The sequence below is a fragment of the Perca flavescens genome, chromosome 8 (genome assembly GCF_004354835.1).
Source record: "Perca flavescens isolate YP-PL-M2 chromosome 8, PFLA_1.0, whole genome shotgun sequence".
Taxonomy (NCBI): domain Eukaryota; kingdom Metazoa; phylum Chordata; class Actinopteri; order Perciformes; family Percidae; genus Perca; species Perca flavescens.
Window position 1 is genome coordinate 8,177,239 of NC_041338.1, and position 17,317 is coordinate 8,194,555.

Genomic DNA, 17,317 nt, shown 5'->3' on the forward strand with positions numbered 1-17,317 from the left:
GTAGAACGCACCGGGCAGAGCAGCAGCTACTTTTTAGACGACATAGTATAATGAGCGACAGTATCGAGTAGTATGAAAGGCTGAAATTCCACGTATAGGGAGGGTGGTTGGGGTGATAGATGGGTCAAACAACACAGGACTTTCACCCCAGAGACCGAGGTTAGCGTTTTTTTATATTAATGAACGTCCCCCGTTAAATTCAAGCCATTGCCAAAGGAGTACAAAGCTAATAAAGACTATCAGCTTCACAGAACTATCTCTGTATTTCTCAGTATGGCTGTGTTCAGAAGATTGTGGCGTCCGGCGATTTTCGCACGCAGAAACTCGAAGGGAAGATAATGACCACTTCTGAAGAGTCCATCATGTTTTTTTAATCCTCCGTGTCCACCTTGGCTACTAGCAACTGCGTGGAGGAGGGTTGGGGGCGCGCGGCAAATATGGAAGGCATGTATCATGTGGACGCGCCGTCAGCTTTGTTGTCATTACTTAGAATTTCGACTTCATTTTGTATTTTACCGTGTGCCTAGTAACACTTAAGGCCTTTTTTCCCTGTGATAATGGAAACTTAAATAATACAGCTACACAGAATCACATCACTGTTGAGCACATATAAATCATTTATTCTAAGGTATTCTTATGAAACAAACATGCAGCATACACCCCTTCATCCATATGAGAGTTATTTTGTGTTGTTGTGGCCGACGAATGTCGTTATAAAAGACAGCTGAGCCAGAGGGTGAGAAACACACAGGACTACAGTATGAACAGCAACATATTACATGATACCTCACACAGTCGCTATGGGGGGACAATTATCACAGAGCTACAGTATGATGTGGTGGTTTGTATTCTGTATCAGTTTACAGGCTCTGTAGTCATCTGCATGATATTGAAATTGTGTTTACTATCAGAAAAGAATTCATCTCACTGCCTCTGCCTGTTGGGCTTCTCACATCTCCTTCATCTCTCCACCTGCTTCTTTACAGCCTTCTTTTCATATCTGCTTCGCTCTTTCTTTAATTTCTTCACATGTTCCTTTCTTCCTCTACCTAATCGCTCCTTCCTTCTTTATCACAATCCCCTTTTCATCTGCCTCTCGTCCCACCCACTCTTTCTAGTTATATCAAACAGATCCTTTCTCTCAATTACAAACCTCTTCTCAAATACTCTCTTTTTCCATTCGCCTATCTTTCTCTGCCTTTCGAAGGGCTCTCCTGTAAAATAGCCTCTCCATCCCTCCCTCCATTTTCTCTGTCTGGGCAGTAACAGTCTTGATGCAGTGTTGCATGTCGATGGCCATTGATTTCCTCTCTGCCTCAATGTTTCTCTTTGCCACTCTCTGCCAGCGCTGCTACGCCAGGCCCACAGAATACTCAACACCGCCGTGTGTGTGAGTGCATGCCTGTTGGTTGTGGGGGAGGTGAGGTGTGAGAAGAGAGAAGACTTAATGACTTACTAGTCTTACTGTTTCAAATGACATAATCACACGTAAACCTTTTTGACAGAAGTCTCGTATTCACAAAGTTTTAATGTCATGAATAATCTGCTTGCCATGCAAACACACTCTTGGCACAACCTGCTCTCACCTTGGCTCTCACACCACAACTGAAAAGACTCCTTAAATCTCTCTCTCTCTCTCTCTCTCTCTCTCTCTCTCTCTCTCTCTCCCTCCCATCCTGTCCTCCACAATTTCCTAGTCTCGCTTTGCCACACCTTCCTCCACAGCGCTGCAAAGGAGGGTCTGGCTAGTCCACACAGCATTCTGGGATGGGAGATAAACATGCTCTCGTTGATTGGCATTTCTTTATACCAATCACAATCGTCATGGGCTGCGCTAAGCACTGAGCGGAGCCACGGTGCCGCTGCAAAATAGCCTCGGGAAGGAACTTGTTTTGGTGGAACACGTGTACGTTAAGAAGTTGTTTTAGTCGTGCTACAGAAAACTCAGGTTGGACAGATAGTCTAGCTAGCTGTCTGGATTTACCCTGCAGAGATGTGAGGAGCAGTTAACCATAGTCCTCATGAATCCACCGGAGTTTAAAATTCCATTACAAAGAAAGCGGACGGTACCGGACATCCGACCGACAAGAGTGAAATCCGACGGAATTTCCGGCGACAACGGAGCAACCTCGTAGGTGGAACGTCGTGGATATAAACTACAATTTCCTTTCCCACTCCCGTCTTTTCCCAGGAACAACCTGTTTCAGGATGGATCAACTGCCCAGAGAGAAAAGAAATACCTGTTCAATGGGGGCTTGAAAGAAAAGAAAAAAAGAGCTGCAGGTGGAGAGCAAGAAGAGAGAAAGGAAAGAGAGATGAAGTGAGGTGATGAGGAGGAAGGAACAAGAGTGTGTGACAAGAGGGTGTAATGGAGAATAGCATGGGGAGAGACTAAAAAGGAAGATAAAAGGTGGAGTTAAAAGGTGTTATGTATTCAACATCAATGAATCATTAACAGATTAACTGTGGTGAGCCGGCGTAATTACAGCAGTGGCCGGGGCAAGGTGGGGGTGTGGCCTTGACCAACTGCCATTTTGCTCGTTTGAAAACCATGATGTCTCTCTCTCATGGGTGGGCCAAATTCTCTGGGTAGGCAAAGCAGAGAAAGGGGAGGTAACCTTGTTCCTTATGACCTCATAAGGAGCAAGATTCTAGATCGGCCCATCTGAGCTTTCATTTTCTCAAAGGCAGAGCAGGATACCCAGGGCTCAGTTTACATCTATCGCCATTTCTCGCCACTTAGGGACCATAGGCAGGCTGGGGGAACGCATATTAATGTTAAAAAACCTGATAAAGTGACATTTTCATGCATACCTTTAAAGCAAAAGGAGGGGTTTATGACAGGGCTGCCCATTTGCTCTGTTCTGGTTTCATATAGAGCTGTTTAGCCATTTAGCAGGTATAAGGTTTACAGTGTTCACCATCTAACGCTCAAATTGAAATGTTCGACTCGTGGTGGCATAGGAGGAAAAGTCAGGCCATCTTTAAAGTCATTAGGTTTTATTCTCACAATGTATGTCTCATGGCATTTTATTGCAAATACCATATTGGTCTGAATATAAGACAACCCTGATTATTAGACGACCCCCTCTCTTTCGAGACAAAGTTTTGGAAAAATACTTTGAAGACCATATGTTGTTTTTATAAAGAAAATAATTTTATTTGAAAATATTTCTAATAAAAACAGATTGAATTAAACAAGGTAGGCTGTTATTTTTAACATCTTAAGTTGTAAATAATATTTTCAATATCTTTTTAGATGAAAGTGTCACATTCAAATTAACAGTAAATATTTCCAAGGCCTTCAGCTGAATGACTGCTCTGGTAATGGGCTTCATTCCGTTTTTCAGTAATCACACACTCTCCTCGACGCTTTGAGGACCACGGTAAGATTTTGGGCCGTAACATAGTCAACGCGAGCGGCACGAGGAACAAATACCGCTTTGTTCCTGTGGGAGATTTTGTATAAAATGGCACAGATAATTACAAAAAGTGGTGTGTGTGTCGCTCCTCTCGCTTTCCCTCACCCTCTCTCTCTCCCTCTCGGTCTCCCTCTCTCTCTTCTGCAGTATTTCCTGCAGCCTATCAAGGAGGGTAGTCTCACATGGATCCATAATCGGCCTGATGCTCTTACGCTTCCTTTTACCACCACAGGAGGCTGATGATGTCGGGCTGGTAGGGGGGATGTTGTTGTGGGTGTATTACCATAAAAAAAACACTTTTTCAGTTGTATTTCTAGGTCAAAAAAAATCTTATATTCCGACCATTACGGTAATCCAAAAGTTGATCAGGTATTTCAATCTATACCAAGTGGTGGACCAACGGACTAGGCCTACTGACATTGCCATCCCTAGAGCCGTGTGGCTAAAAATACAAAATATATGCTGATTCAAGCCTCTCAGATGTGCTGATTTACTGCTTTCCCTTCTTTTAACATTGTGAGCATTGCTCTTGTATTGTAGAGGTAAAGCTGGTTATCTCGAAAATAATACAGTATAATAAATACAACTGTAATCAAATTCTCATTTGTTCCAACAGAACACAGTTTGGATGCTTACTTTACAAAATATTCAACACAAAGGTTAGATTTATGCTTTATTATTCATTTTCAAACAGAATGCTTTACTTTTAGAAAGGACAACTTTTTATGGAAAAAGAATAACCAAGGAGTTTGGCAAAGGTAACGCTCTCTTTATCTTTTTGCTAGAATTGCTGGAGTTGTCCAAAAAAAATACAGATCAGGACAAAACCACAATCTTCCAATACTTTTGGCTCTAACACAATGGAGGTTCCAGTCTTGAAAAAGGGACTTTTCTAATGTAACTTGTAGTCCCACAATATAATGTAATTAGCTACTTGACTTTGGAAGCAATGCAAGGTTACTATTTTAGGTAGTAAATTAGCCTGGCATGCTAACAGCTAACTGCTAAGCTTACGTTACAGCGGATCAATACACCGTTTAACCCTTGTGTCACATTGACCCGTTTTCAATTTTTCTTATGTCAGAAAATATGGGACGTAGAAATAAGCGCTGAAAATGTGAAGAAGAAAAATTTTACAATTTCAAATGTTGGAAAAAGCAAAAACAAACTGTGAAAAAAAGGAAGGATCAATTATACCCTGCAGGTGATTTGAGGGGGGATGATGGGGAATGTCATTCCCCTCTATATACACTAGTAGCGGAGAGAGTGCAGGGACAGAGGGATTGTTTAGTTGAATATGTTTGTCTAGTCTGCCTGACTCATTAATCGTTTAACTGGGTTTGTGCAAGTTAGAATCTATGGCCCCGACCACGGCTCGGAAATCGGAAAGCTTAAGACCACAATCAGACAGAGCGTGTTTTAGTAGCCTCGGGCTAACCTTTTTGCTAGCTGCTTTTGCATTGCTGAAGGCCTCTTGATTTATTCTTGGAGCACCTTGAATGTTTGAGTTGAAAAAACTTCAACTCAAGAGTGGAAAAAAACGCCAGACGTCATTTACTTCAAAACAGAAAAACGGCTGGCTGAGGAGGGGTGATTTGAGAGTTGCCTAGCAGCGATCACAAAAAGACGCAACTGGTCTGATAGGGGCGTATTCAACAAGAAAGGCTCCTAACACTTTGTACCGAGTATAATTCTTAATAGAGCACTAATGCACACCGCTTTAACGTGTAGAAATCTAAAGCTTGGCAGGCCAGCCGTGCAGTTGCTAAGCTATGATAAGACAATCACTGTTTAGGAAAGGATCAATTATACCCTGCCGGTGATTTGAGGGGGGATGATGGGGAATGTCATTCCTGTTAATGTAAATGACGCATGCCCCTTGTTAACCTGCTTCGCCCTCTAGATCCACTAGTAGCGGAGAGAGCGCAGGGACAGAGGGATTGTTTAGTTGAATAAGTTTGTCTAGTCTGCCTGACTCATTAATCGTTTAACTGGGTTTGTGCAAGTTAGAATCTATGGCCCCGACCACGGCTCGGAATCAGACAGAGCGCGTTTTAGTAGCCTGGGGTGGCTTTTTGTCATTGTTTTCAATGAGAGCTAACCTTTTTGCTAGCTGCTTTTGCATTGCTGAAGGCCTCTTGGTTTATTCTTGGAGCAACTTGCTGATCATGGCCTGTGTATTAATAAATCCATAGCACTGTCTGTGGTGTTGAAGTAGCAGACAAATTTGCAATTGGGACTTTTTCTTTGAGCCCCGCCCTTTTGTCAGTTTTGTTTTGGACCTATAATATTTTCTGAACTATATAGCTGCGGGCGGTTTCATGGAAAGTTGTTAATGAGACAGTTAAACGAAGCGAACCGTCCCCTCTGGTAAAAATTAAAGTATTGTATACACTGCCAAAGGGATGCCAAGGCCAAAAGGACAAGGGAGATAGAGGACAGAAGAACCAAAGCAAACAGTAGATGGAAGACAAAGGAAAAAGACAAACGCAGGCACATCAAGGTGAGGTGAGAAGAGAGACAGGAAGAGAAAGTCTAATCCAGGAATCTCCTAAGCTCCTCCATTATCTCATGTCACTCTTAACCAGCTGATGAGGATGAGGGTGATTCATACCTGAACATCTAACAGAGCTTTCCGGTTTGCATCACTGCTAACAGTATGTGTGCATGCGTGTGTTAGGCTTTAGGCTTGCAGATGAAACAAGGTCACAGGATTGTAGGGAATGGCTCTGTCCACAAAGCACAGTGAGTCACTGGTGTGTTTATCTGGAACCAACTAATCACAGGTAGCCTGATGCCACATCAGTTACATCAGCACATGTGTCATCGGTGATTAGGGCACATCAGCTAAGTATACACACACACACACACACACATACATACATACATACAAATCCGGGATTTGCTGTAACATCAGGCATGTGGACAGCTGACAAAATTTCTATCAGCCCTGGGATTTTGTTCTGGAGCCTAAACCTGACCTTTGACCTCTTTGCCTCCTGACATGGATCAACATCAAGAAGTTGGATAAACGTTCATATACCGCTTATGAACACATTTGAAAACACACACACTCCAACAAAGTTGGACAAAGAGCTGCATCATCCTTGAACTAGATTGCTACTGTGCCTTCATATAGCTCCAAGAGTATCTGCAGCGAATATCCTGTGACTTTGTTTCACTTCTCAGGGTTTTTCCTAGTGTTCCACAAGGAAATACCCTGCTGTTCTGTTCTGGGACAGAGAGAGAGAGAGAGAGAGAGAGAGAGAGAGAGAGGGAGAGGCTGTCCTGTCCTGGGCTATGCTGCTGTCTGAATCTGGGTTAGACATTTCTGTGTGTGTGCATGTGTGTGCCACAAAGAAAGAGCTGGTTTAAAGAATTGGCTACAATTGTATTGTATGTACAGTTTGGATCATAACAGTGTGTCAAGTTGGATGTTTGCAATTATCCGAGAAAACCAGCAAACCTGCATCACCCACCTGGCCTGTCGGCACAGAACTTCGCAAATATTCAGAGCGTCACCACTTTCACCGAAATAGTTAAATGTGCACGTTACCTCCTGCTCCTGCTGACAAGATTCAGCAAGACAGCAGGTCAGCAGGTAATAATAATCACGTGCGAATAGGGCTTGTAAGGATTGCTATGACTTTGGTATATATATTCATGTTCCCCTCAAGATGTACGGTAATAACCCCAGTGATCTCTTAACTTTCCTCTAGCGCCATCATCAATTCAAAAATTGATTTGAGGTTGCACAGCTTCAAGTATCTTGTATAATATCAAAATAAAATATCACACGGAGTCTGACCTGGGACCAGTGCATACTGGCTCAGTGCTGAGAAAAGCAAGGTAGAGACAGTTTCACCTCAGACACCTGAGGAAATTCCGGCTATCCCCTCAAATACTGAGGAGAAACATCACTGCCTGGTACGGAAACACCACAGAACAAGACCGGTGGTTTGTTTGACTGAACACACAATAGGTGGTGCCCTACCCTGCCTGAAGGATATTTACATCAGGCACTGCAAGAAAAAGGCTAGGAGAATCATTAAAGATACAAAACCCCTTGGGTAACAGTCTTTTCTCCCTGTTGAGGTCGGGTAGAAAGTACCAGATACACCAGGCCAGCACTGAGAGCCTCAGGGGAATCTTCTACCCTCAGGCCACTAGGATCCTAAATGAGGACACTGCCTAAGACAGGATAAAATTTCCCTGGAATTGTATTTTATATGATTTCTTTACATGACAAATTAATTGATTGAGTGACTTTGTTTAATGACCAAATACCTGCAACACTAATGTCATTCCCATCACCCTGATGTAGTTTCTGCTTAGTGATAATTAGAAGATGTTAGCATGGTAACATGCAAAATATATAGTGCAATCCATTTGTACTCGAAAGTCGTATTTTCCGAGGTCAAAGTCGGAAATGCCCCCTGACCTCGGATTTCCGAGCTTGGAACTCGTACCCCGAGCTCAAAATCCAACATGGATGCCCCGTGCATCAACAGTTGTGAAAGCTGTAGTAACATACAGTTATTAGCACTTGTGTCTTATTTGTGTCTCACTAAATCAGTCATACACATAGTCCTGTCCAGCTTCTATCTGTGGACATGTTGTTACGCTGTTTGTATGCACAAAAACCAGTGTAATGAGTTGTTAATAAATGGTATTGCTAACAATGGCTAACCTGGCTAGAGCCTACCCCACAATGAAAAATCCAACTTGTAAATAGAACGCATTCAACTCAGGTGTGACGTCAGTCCCAGCTCCGGCTTCCGAGGTAAATGGAACGCACTATAAGATGTGTTAGCATTTAGCTGGAAGCATGTCAGCAGTGCTTTGCCTCACAGAGCGCAAGCAGGGCTGTAAACTCTTTGTCTTGTCTCTCCTCTACTACTCTGACTGTCCTCATGAAATAGGTTAATTCAAGTACTTTTTGTATTGAGATTGGGGTTTATCTGCTTTAAGCATGCAACAAAGTGGCACCCTACTTTAAACAAGGACACTCTGTCCCTCCCCAAGCTCCTGCCCTCTAAATATCCGAGCACAATCCTCTTCAGCATACATTAGCTGATGGTTGTTGCATGTTCTGACCGTGTATCTTTACAACCTTTTTTTTTTTATGTTTATACCATGCCGGATCACCTGTGCGTCCAAATTACAACTCATGGGTCATTGTTCAAACCCACAAAACTTTTAAACTTCCTGTTAAACTTATGCCGACCTTACATCAAAAGACTTTTCAAGCGATTCCATTGTCGCAGACTATTTTCCAATATCGGAATTTAATCATGAGAGTCTTGCTAGGGTTGTCAGTCTTTTTCCCGTCTTGACGTTCCGAAAAAATCAAATGTGTTTGATATTTTCGTAAGTTTTAAGTCTTGGTAGTGAAGTTAAATCACATCAACATTGTCAACAACCAATGGGTGCACCAAACAGGAAGAAGCAAACGGGTAGAGCCTGAGTTGTTTATTGTTGCCATGGCGCCTTGCTAAGCTAAACGCTAAAGAGGGAAAGTTGCCGATTTTCAACCCTTCAGGAGCGTGTCATCCAAAGGGAGTTTTACCGGCAGATAAACTCAGACGTCGTGGCACTGCTGCCCTTCATCTGAACGTACAGCAGTACCATAGACTATATATTAATGGACAGAACATGCGGTTTGATTTGTAGAGATCTGCTATCCTTTGTCGAGTTTGCCATTACGGGCACAGCCATCCTGGTTGCGGATGTAACAATTTTAGAAAAGAGGGTGGAGTGAGGGAGGAGCTGCTTACACTCTACGTTATGTTACACACTTTCACTGGCAATCACATCATAGCCACGCCCTAAAACACCCCCTGCTTTATTGCCAATTTTAAAATCAACGAGACCATAATTCAAAAAATTAACATCATTCTGTGTTGCAGAAGACTTAAAACTAGCGATTGAGACCATAAACTATAAAACCATAAATTATGAAAATGTTTACTGAGGTAAAAAATCAAGTGAGAAGTGGGTCACTTTCTCATAGACTTCTACAGAAACCAACCTCCTTTTGCAACCGCACGTCTCGCCCCCTGCTAGAATTCAGATAGAATGCAGGTTTAAGCCACTTCAGCATTTGCAACACTTCGCCGAACCGGATGCGTTGTCCATTAATATTAACAGTCTATGAGCAGAACAGAAATCTAGCAGTAGCTAGCTAGCTTAGTTAAATTTTTCTAAACAAATCTAGTTGTAGTCTTGCAATTTGCAACTCTGCAATATCTCCAGTCTTTACATATTATGACAGTCTTTAACATTAGATGTGAGATGATTGTCTTTAGATGTGAGATGGTGCCAGACTTTAGTCTTTTCAAACTCTGTACAAAGTCTTCTAGGGTATGGTAGGCATTAAATGGTTTTCAGGCAAAAACTTCAAGGAGATATCAGGGGATAGAGTAAAACAAAGACAGATAAACTTCTCCCAGACAGTCGGCCAATGATTGTTGAAACAAAGAGAGACACAGCCACTGGATAATAGACACAGAGACAGAGAGACAGATGTAAACCGTCAGACTGACAAAGAAGCAACAGTTTGCAAGCCAAAGACAACTGATAGCCAGGTGAAACTAATAAATAATACAGTTTGAAGAGTCTTAACATCAATAAATCGCTGGCATGTTAATTTGGAGGCAAATATATAATTACTGTATACAACGCAGACCACCTTACCAGAGGCTATGGGAAATGTGGTTGTACATTTAAGAAACACAATTGTCAGAAAAATGCTTTAGTGAATATCTTGACCATTTCTTTCCAATAATTAACTAAACAAAGTATCACAATTAATGTAAAAATTATATTTTGATAGCTAAAGTAAAATGTTATAGGTACCACCTTTAAAAGAATAAGTGCTTGTTTTCTGTCATATCAAAAAAAAAGATTAATATCAATTTCACCTCTCTATATGCATAGGTCCAAAATGGGTTTAGCCTAGCCTAGCACAAAGACAGGAAGCAGTGGAAAACAGCAAAAATATGCCCGTCGACAACTTCAAAATTGTCTTACTGACGTGTTTTACAAACGTGTCAGACTAATTTCTGGTTCTAATCACAGGGATGAAACTTTAAATGATTTCTTCATCTACAAAAAACATGGTAAGAATGAAAGCATTGAAAATGGCTGATAAATACAGTTTATTTATAACAGTTAATGCATCCATAGGGGAAAATTCAACATCAACGGATATAATAACGAAGAAGTTAGTTAATATCATTATCTACAGTATGCCTTCTAGTGGCTGTGTCTTGTTTATTGGTGCAAAATGCGAGCAAACCATATTATCCACAAGTCTGAGGTCATGAATTCCTGTAGCACTCATTCTGATGAATACCACTATTAGCTCACATTAAAAACTAATGCACAACAAAAAAGCTAATTTTCTTCTGGATATGTTTTTTTTACTGTATATTTCACTGAAAAATATAATTCGTGAACCAGGGTAAGGGAATTTTGACACCCTTTACAACAGGATATTTTTAGGAGACTTTGCTTAGCCATGATGCTCTGTTGAAATCTCTGAGGGATATTACCATATCTTTTGATACCTACCCACTGAACTTTACTTAACCATATACAACCACCCTCCCCTTTAAGCTAACCCCCTCCCCTCCAAACCCTACCTCACACATACACACATGCTCACATCCAAGATTCTCTTACCCATCAAAATATCAACTCCCTCCCTGGCGCCCCTTCCTCTCCCTGTTACTGCACTTTTATATGTCTATATTTCCATTTGCTATGCTATTTGCACAAGTACATTTAAAATATTTGCACGTTTATAATATATTGTCATTTGCACGTTTAAAAACCCCCAATCTGGCAACACCAGCCACCAGTGTTGCACTACCGCATGCGTCATCAAAACAAAAAGCAGCATGGTGTTAACAGCAGCATGTAGCCGACAAAGCAGAAGGAGGCGTCGTATGATAATTTAAACAAGTTTTATGACAAGGTCAGTGAGGATGGGAAAAATCTTACATTTCTGTGCAAACTTTGCCCAAAAGAAAATCCGTACTTCAGTCATATCCACAGCAAACCTGAAACGGCACATTGAACTGAAGCAACATATGGAAAAAAAAGAACTATGAGGTAGTTCACTTTTGGAACTGTGAACTTAGTTCAACATTTTGAAGTATGAACTATGAACTGAACTAGTTCATTTTAAAATTTGTGAACTGAACTTTGAACTAGTTCATGTAGAAAGTGAACTTTCCCAACACTGGCATTAGGATTACATGTGACAACGTTTTGGTCCATTCATCAGGGTATTTCTAGTTATGCTTGAGGTCTCAGTGATATGTTATTATCTGTTCATTGCAGGTCTGTCCCAACTTAAAAATGTAGAATCATACAAGAAGGGAGAGATCTAATCACCGTCATGATAACCCAGTGGCTGATGTGAATTTTATTTTGTCTACATTTCTTTCTTTCTCTATCTGAGTGACTGACTCATCAACAGTGTGCAATGTGTTAGGTGAGCAGCAGCAGCAAGCTGTGGTCATACTGCCCTCAGGAGAAGACTTTCATCAGGACTGATAGGATTGGATTTTTAGTGATTCAACTCATGAATCCTCTTGTGTGTGTGTGTGTGTGTGTGTGTGTGTGTGTGTGTGTGTGTGTGTGTGTGTGTGTGTGCGTGCGTGTGTGCGTGTGTGTGTGCGTGTGTGTGTGTGTGTGTGTGTGCCTCTAGTTCAGCCTCTCTGCTCTCTCTCATGCCTGCCTTTGTTGGCATAATGCGGAAATTTCTCTCACTCCCTCTTACTTTTTCAGACTCACTTTCTTATTGGCCTTTTCTCTCTAACTCCTACTTTTACACTATATTTATCTGTCTTTTCTATCTCACACCATTTCTTAGTCACACTCTTGTCCATCCAAGTCTTGACACAAAAAACTGGTGGTCTACTCTTGAATACATGCAACACAAAGATATATGGGCCTACATATACAAAGGATACATGTCAGTTACAGTTATTGACCATGATGTCAGTGTGTAACATTATTGATCTGTTTTAAGGTCAACTGCTCATCAGATAGTAAACCTAACCCATTTCCGACAACCGGTTCACTCACAAACTCATTGTCATTAATAGTCCTGCAATGTTTTTTTTGCAGGACTGGACATCTGTTGTACAACATGAGGCAAAAAAATGTGATTAAATATATGCTGAGTTAGCGTACTTTCAGCAAACAAAAAACTCACAAAAAAAAACAAATGGAGAAAGAAATTCTTGCAGATCTCATTTCCAAGGCAACAGAGAATACATAGCCTAGGCTCCTTTACAATGCAGTGACTTTTTTGCCACTGTATTATAAGTCCTAATCAAACATTTGGTTTAAGTAATTTTCTTTTTGTTTTTAAGTCAAGTCCATCACGACAAACTGTCTTTAAGCTATAATCTGTATGGTAAACCTGCCAATGACCAGCACCTCGAAGAAATAGTTAGCCATTTTGAGATATACACATATTTGCTTTCATGCTGAGAATGAGAATGCATTAGAGGAGATGTTTAGCTTAGCTTAGCTTAGCTACACTGGAAGCAGTGGGGACACAGTTATAATGAAACTGTGTAAAAACCCATCTTGTTTTTTTTACATTTCGGATTGAGCAAACAAACAGGAAGTAACCTATTAACTAGTGAGCTTTGGAGGTGACAAAGCTGAGCAAGCTGTTTCCCGCTGCTTTCAGTCTTTAATCTAGGCTAAGCTAATTGCATTGGCTGTAGCTTCATATTTAGAGTATAGATATGAATGTTGTATCATTTTCTTCATTGAACTCTCAGCAAGAAAGTGTAGTGTATTTCCCCAAATGTCAAAACTATTTCTTTAAATACATATTTTTAGGGATGCAGAAGTTCTACATTTTCATTTTTAATACTATGTGTACTGAACTTCATGTATTTTCTGATACCAAGCACTGGTACTCTTTCACCTTTCCCACCCAATTTTATCCTGCAAGAGTAAAACAAGACTAGGTCAAACCCTACTAGCGCTGCCCGCTTCCTTTGGTTGCCCACATTAAGCAATTGTGCTGATAGGTGTGTCGTCTATTTTTTCCACAAGCAAATCTTGCAAGAAAACACACTTTTCGATCTAGCTGATAAATTATCAACTATGCATCCACTGCTTGCCAACACTTTTGATTTGCTGTTCTCCTGGAGTTTCAATTCCCCTCAATTTTTATATGATGAAATATCAAAACCTGCTCAGCCTTGTGTCACTGCTGTTTGTGATTGTTTATTATAGGCCTACTTGTTCATCGGCGTGTAGCCTACTCTGCCTGTGCGTGGGCGATATCGGAGGTAAAAGCCTGTGTAGCACAAATACATTTCGAAAGGGCAATGGCCAGTGGGGAAACACCAACACTGACGTCATCACACTCACTCGAACCAATGGTGGAACTTCATCACTCACTGACAGAGGGACAGCGGGACAGAGTTTTGAGGTTGTAGGGCTAGACCTCTGGTCCAGCCAAAAAATACACCACACCAACAACCGTCTATTCAAGCATGGTTTTCTAACTTTCTACCTTTTTCTTACCTATGGGTTAAAATACATCATATCAAGTCACTTTTCTCAAATTCAAAATACTCAAGGCTGTTGCTATGGTATCAGGGATAATACTGTTCATACCAATATGCCTACAGCCATTGGCAATCTAAAATAGACATTGTACTTGTGACCTACAGTATTACTTTTCAGAACTGGCTCTGGCAAACCATCTTTTAGTTAATAGAAATTTCACTGTGGAATGGGATTCCTGTGAAGCCAAATTGCTTGCTTGTATCCCTGGATTGAAGTCATTATCCAAATGTTTCACCTTGTTACATTTTCTTTTCCAAACGTTGCCGTTACCGCACAACCCCAATCTACAAATGATGGTTAAAAAAAGAAGTTTGGACAGCAAGTACTGCCACAGAATTACTGTATCCATGGCCCTCTAACTGGGTCCCTTGAAACAAGGTCTGGGACCAAAATGGGTCATGGGCCTACTTCTGATGGTTCCCCACATGACAAGAGTATTGATGTGTATCCATGAGGTCCTAGGAAATTTAATTAATAAGTCTAAGTCCTGAGCTGAAAAACAAAAATTGTTGCCTTATATTCCTGTCCCAAAGTTTCTAGCTGTTGTAAACAAGGTCGGGGCACGCCCATTAACAGCACAACCCCAACTGTGCTTGATGTTTAAGTTCGATGAGCAGAGTTATAATGAGAGCAGGCTCTCATTTCCATTCAGGTGAGCAGCTTCATCAGAGTCTTAACAGCTCCTGACGGTCTCGCTTCGCTAGCTGTTTCACTTGTACCACAACCTCCTTAACCCTACTTCCACCTTAACCTGTTTACATGTAGAGCCAACCCTCCTCTAATGACTCAGACACATGGAGTCATCAGTATGGGGGTGGACACTGGTAAACTACAACGAAAGAGAGATACAATACATAAACAGTGAGTGAGATTGAATCAATTTGCTGATTTGAATCATTACGTTTAGTTCTGTTTAAGGATTTGAAGCCACTGACTGTGTCAGTGTGTAGTTCATTCACTTTTTTCTAACCTAAGCGATCACATCACCCTTCAAGTGCACGTCCTATGTATATTAGTAAGTGAAGGCATCACAGTTCATGCCACGGCAACATTTTATTATAAAAATAAAGGCCTAAAATGGCCAAAATAATAAGATTTAAAAAGATGACGTAGTATTAAGAGCAACAACAGCAGCAAGTAGTATGAATGCCCGAAATGCTGCGTAGGGAGGTTGGTTGGGGTGGTGGATGGGTCAAACAACACAGGACTTTCACCCAGGAGACCGGGGTTTGTGTTCCGTTGTTGTCCCATGTGTCACTGAAACGTACATTTTATTATCCCACCCACGATCTTTTCCCAAACCTAACTGTCCCCTTCTTGTGCCGCGATGGGAGTGAGAATGTGTTGCCATTCCTCATCGTAAAAAGCTAATGAGAAAATAGTTTTTCAGGGACTTTAAGGCCTTTGTCAATTTAGATCATACATTAGTCATGAACTACGAGGCCAGGAGGGAGGAGTAAATTATGTCTATGTGTGTTGACTCAGCAGAGATAATCTACTAATGCCTTACTTCATTATATTCCAGTATGTTTTTATAATTTCAATTGTCCTCTGTGTTTTCCTTTACATAAATAAAGACATTTACAGAATGAATTTATGCAGAAGAAATGTGAAATAGGGGCATGAAAATTCACCAGAATGCAGGAAATTAAGTGTTTAATGCTAAAAATGGGGGGAGGACCCCCTGAGCCCCCACGTTATATGCCTCCCCACATATCTTGAACCAAATCTTATGCCTTTGGGTTACCAGTGCGGCTATTTGTTCTACCAGCCCACCCTTATATAGCAGGCTAGAACCGGCCCTGATGAACTAGCTTTTCTTTTGCTTCTGGCCTTTTATTTTAACCTAAGGAATGGAGGTAAATGACAAACACAAGAAAGACAGACATACAATTCATCTACAAAACAGCATTAAGCCGTTACCTGGACAAGGCGATCTCAGCCTTCTGCTGGGCGATGTCGGCTGCTTTCTGTGCTCCCTCCACGGCTCGGTCCACCTTCTCTCTGATCTTACTGGCCCTGAGAGGGATCAGGTTCTTCCTTTTGCCGCTCACCAAGATGTTCTGTTTGTACTTCCCTTCCTCTTTTGTGCCATCGGGAAACGTGGTGCAGCCGTAGCCGTGGCGTTTGTTGCTAAGCCACTCCCCCTCGTACTGCAGCCCGTCAGACCGCCGACTCACACCGAATCCTGTCCGCTTGTCGTTCTTCCACTCCCCGCAGTAGGTCTCTGTTGCCGTGGCGTCCACATCGTCGTCTGCGACGGCCAATTCTGCATCTGCATCTCCAAGACTGGAAAGGTGAAAGGTTACATTGGTTTGACAAGTGTGTTCAATCAATAATCCTAAATACTATATAACTTTGAGAACAAAACATGTTTAGCTAGCAGGTAAGCTATGATACTGTAGTGTGACAGAAAGAGCACTGTATGCCAATGGCAATGAAGTCAGAGTTTCCAGTTGGAAATTTTAACGGGAACACCTCCTGAAGTCAAATGTCAGACTCTGAAAGAACCTCACCAATCCCGACATTACAATCTAACATGGCTGCTCCGAGCATCAACAGTAGTGAAAGCTATATGAATAGGGTTGGGCATCAAGAACCAATTCCTACTTGGAATCGTTTCAAAAATTACGATTCCATCGGAATCGTTTCTTTATTGGAATCGTTTGGAGGATTTGGTTTCAAATCTGATCATGGGTTCCAAATTTAACATGCGCAAGTTTTGGTTTCCGTAGCGGCCAGGCGCTTGTTGTGTTGCAGCCGTGGAGCACAGTAAGTGGTCCTCTAGTGTGGATTTATTTTACATTGAAAAAGCCCCGTCAAACTGCAACCCACTTTTGAATTTCCTCTTATTTGTGAAATAAGCATGTGACCCGTTTCAACTCCACCTCGCAAAGAATCGGAATTGAGAATCGATAAGAACCGGAATCGAAAGGAAGAATCAGAATAGGAATCCGAATCATTAAAATCTAAACAATGCCCAACCCTATATATGAATATACTGTTTAGTAGCACTTCTGTCTTATTTGTGTCTCATTAAAGTGCTCATATTATGCTCATTTTCAGGTTAATAATTGTATTTAGAGGTTATATCAGAATAGGTTTAATTTTCAAATAACACCATATGTTTGTTGTACTGCACAATGCTGGAGCTCCTCTTTTCACCCTGCATGTTGAGCTCTCCATTTTAGTTACAGAGTGAGGCATCTCACTTCTGTTCAATCTTTGTTGGGAGTTGCACATGCGCAGTAACTAGGTCAGCACTACAAGCCAGTCAGAAGCAG

At 41.4% G+C, this 17,317-nt stretch overlaps 1 protein-coding gene across 2 annotated transcripts in view; it reads right to left on the bottom strand.

The window, feature by feature from the left end:
* Positions 1 to 17,317, bottom strand: part of jph3b (junctophilin 3b) — a 70,908-nt gene that overhangs the window by 24,725 nt on the left and 28,866 nt on the right. For both annotated transcript variants that reach the window (XM_028584610.1, XM_028584612.1), the window contains exon 3: positions 15,957 to 16,322. In XM_028584610.1, coding sequence (XP_028440411.1) covers positions 15,957 to 16,322 — 366 coding nt within the window. The remainder of the gene's footprint in view (positions 1 to 15,956; positions 16,323 to 17,317) is intronic.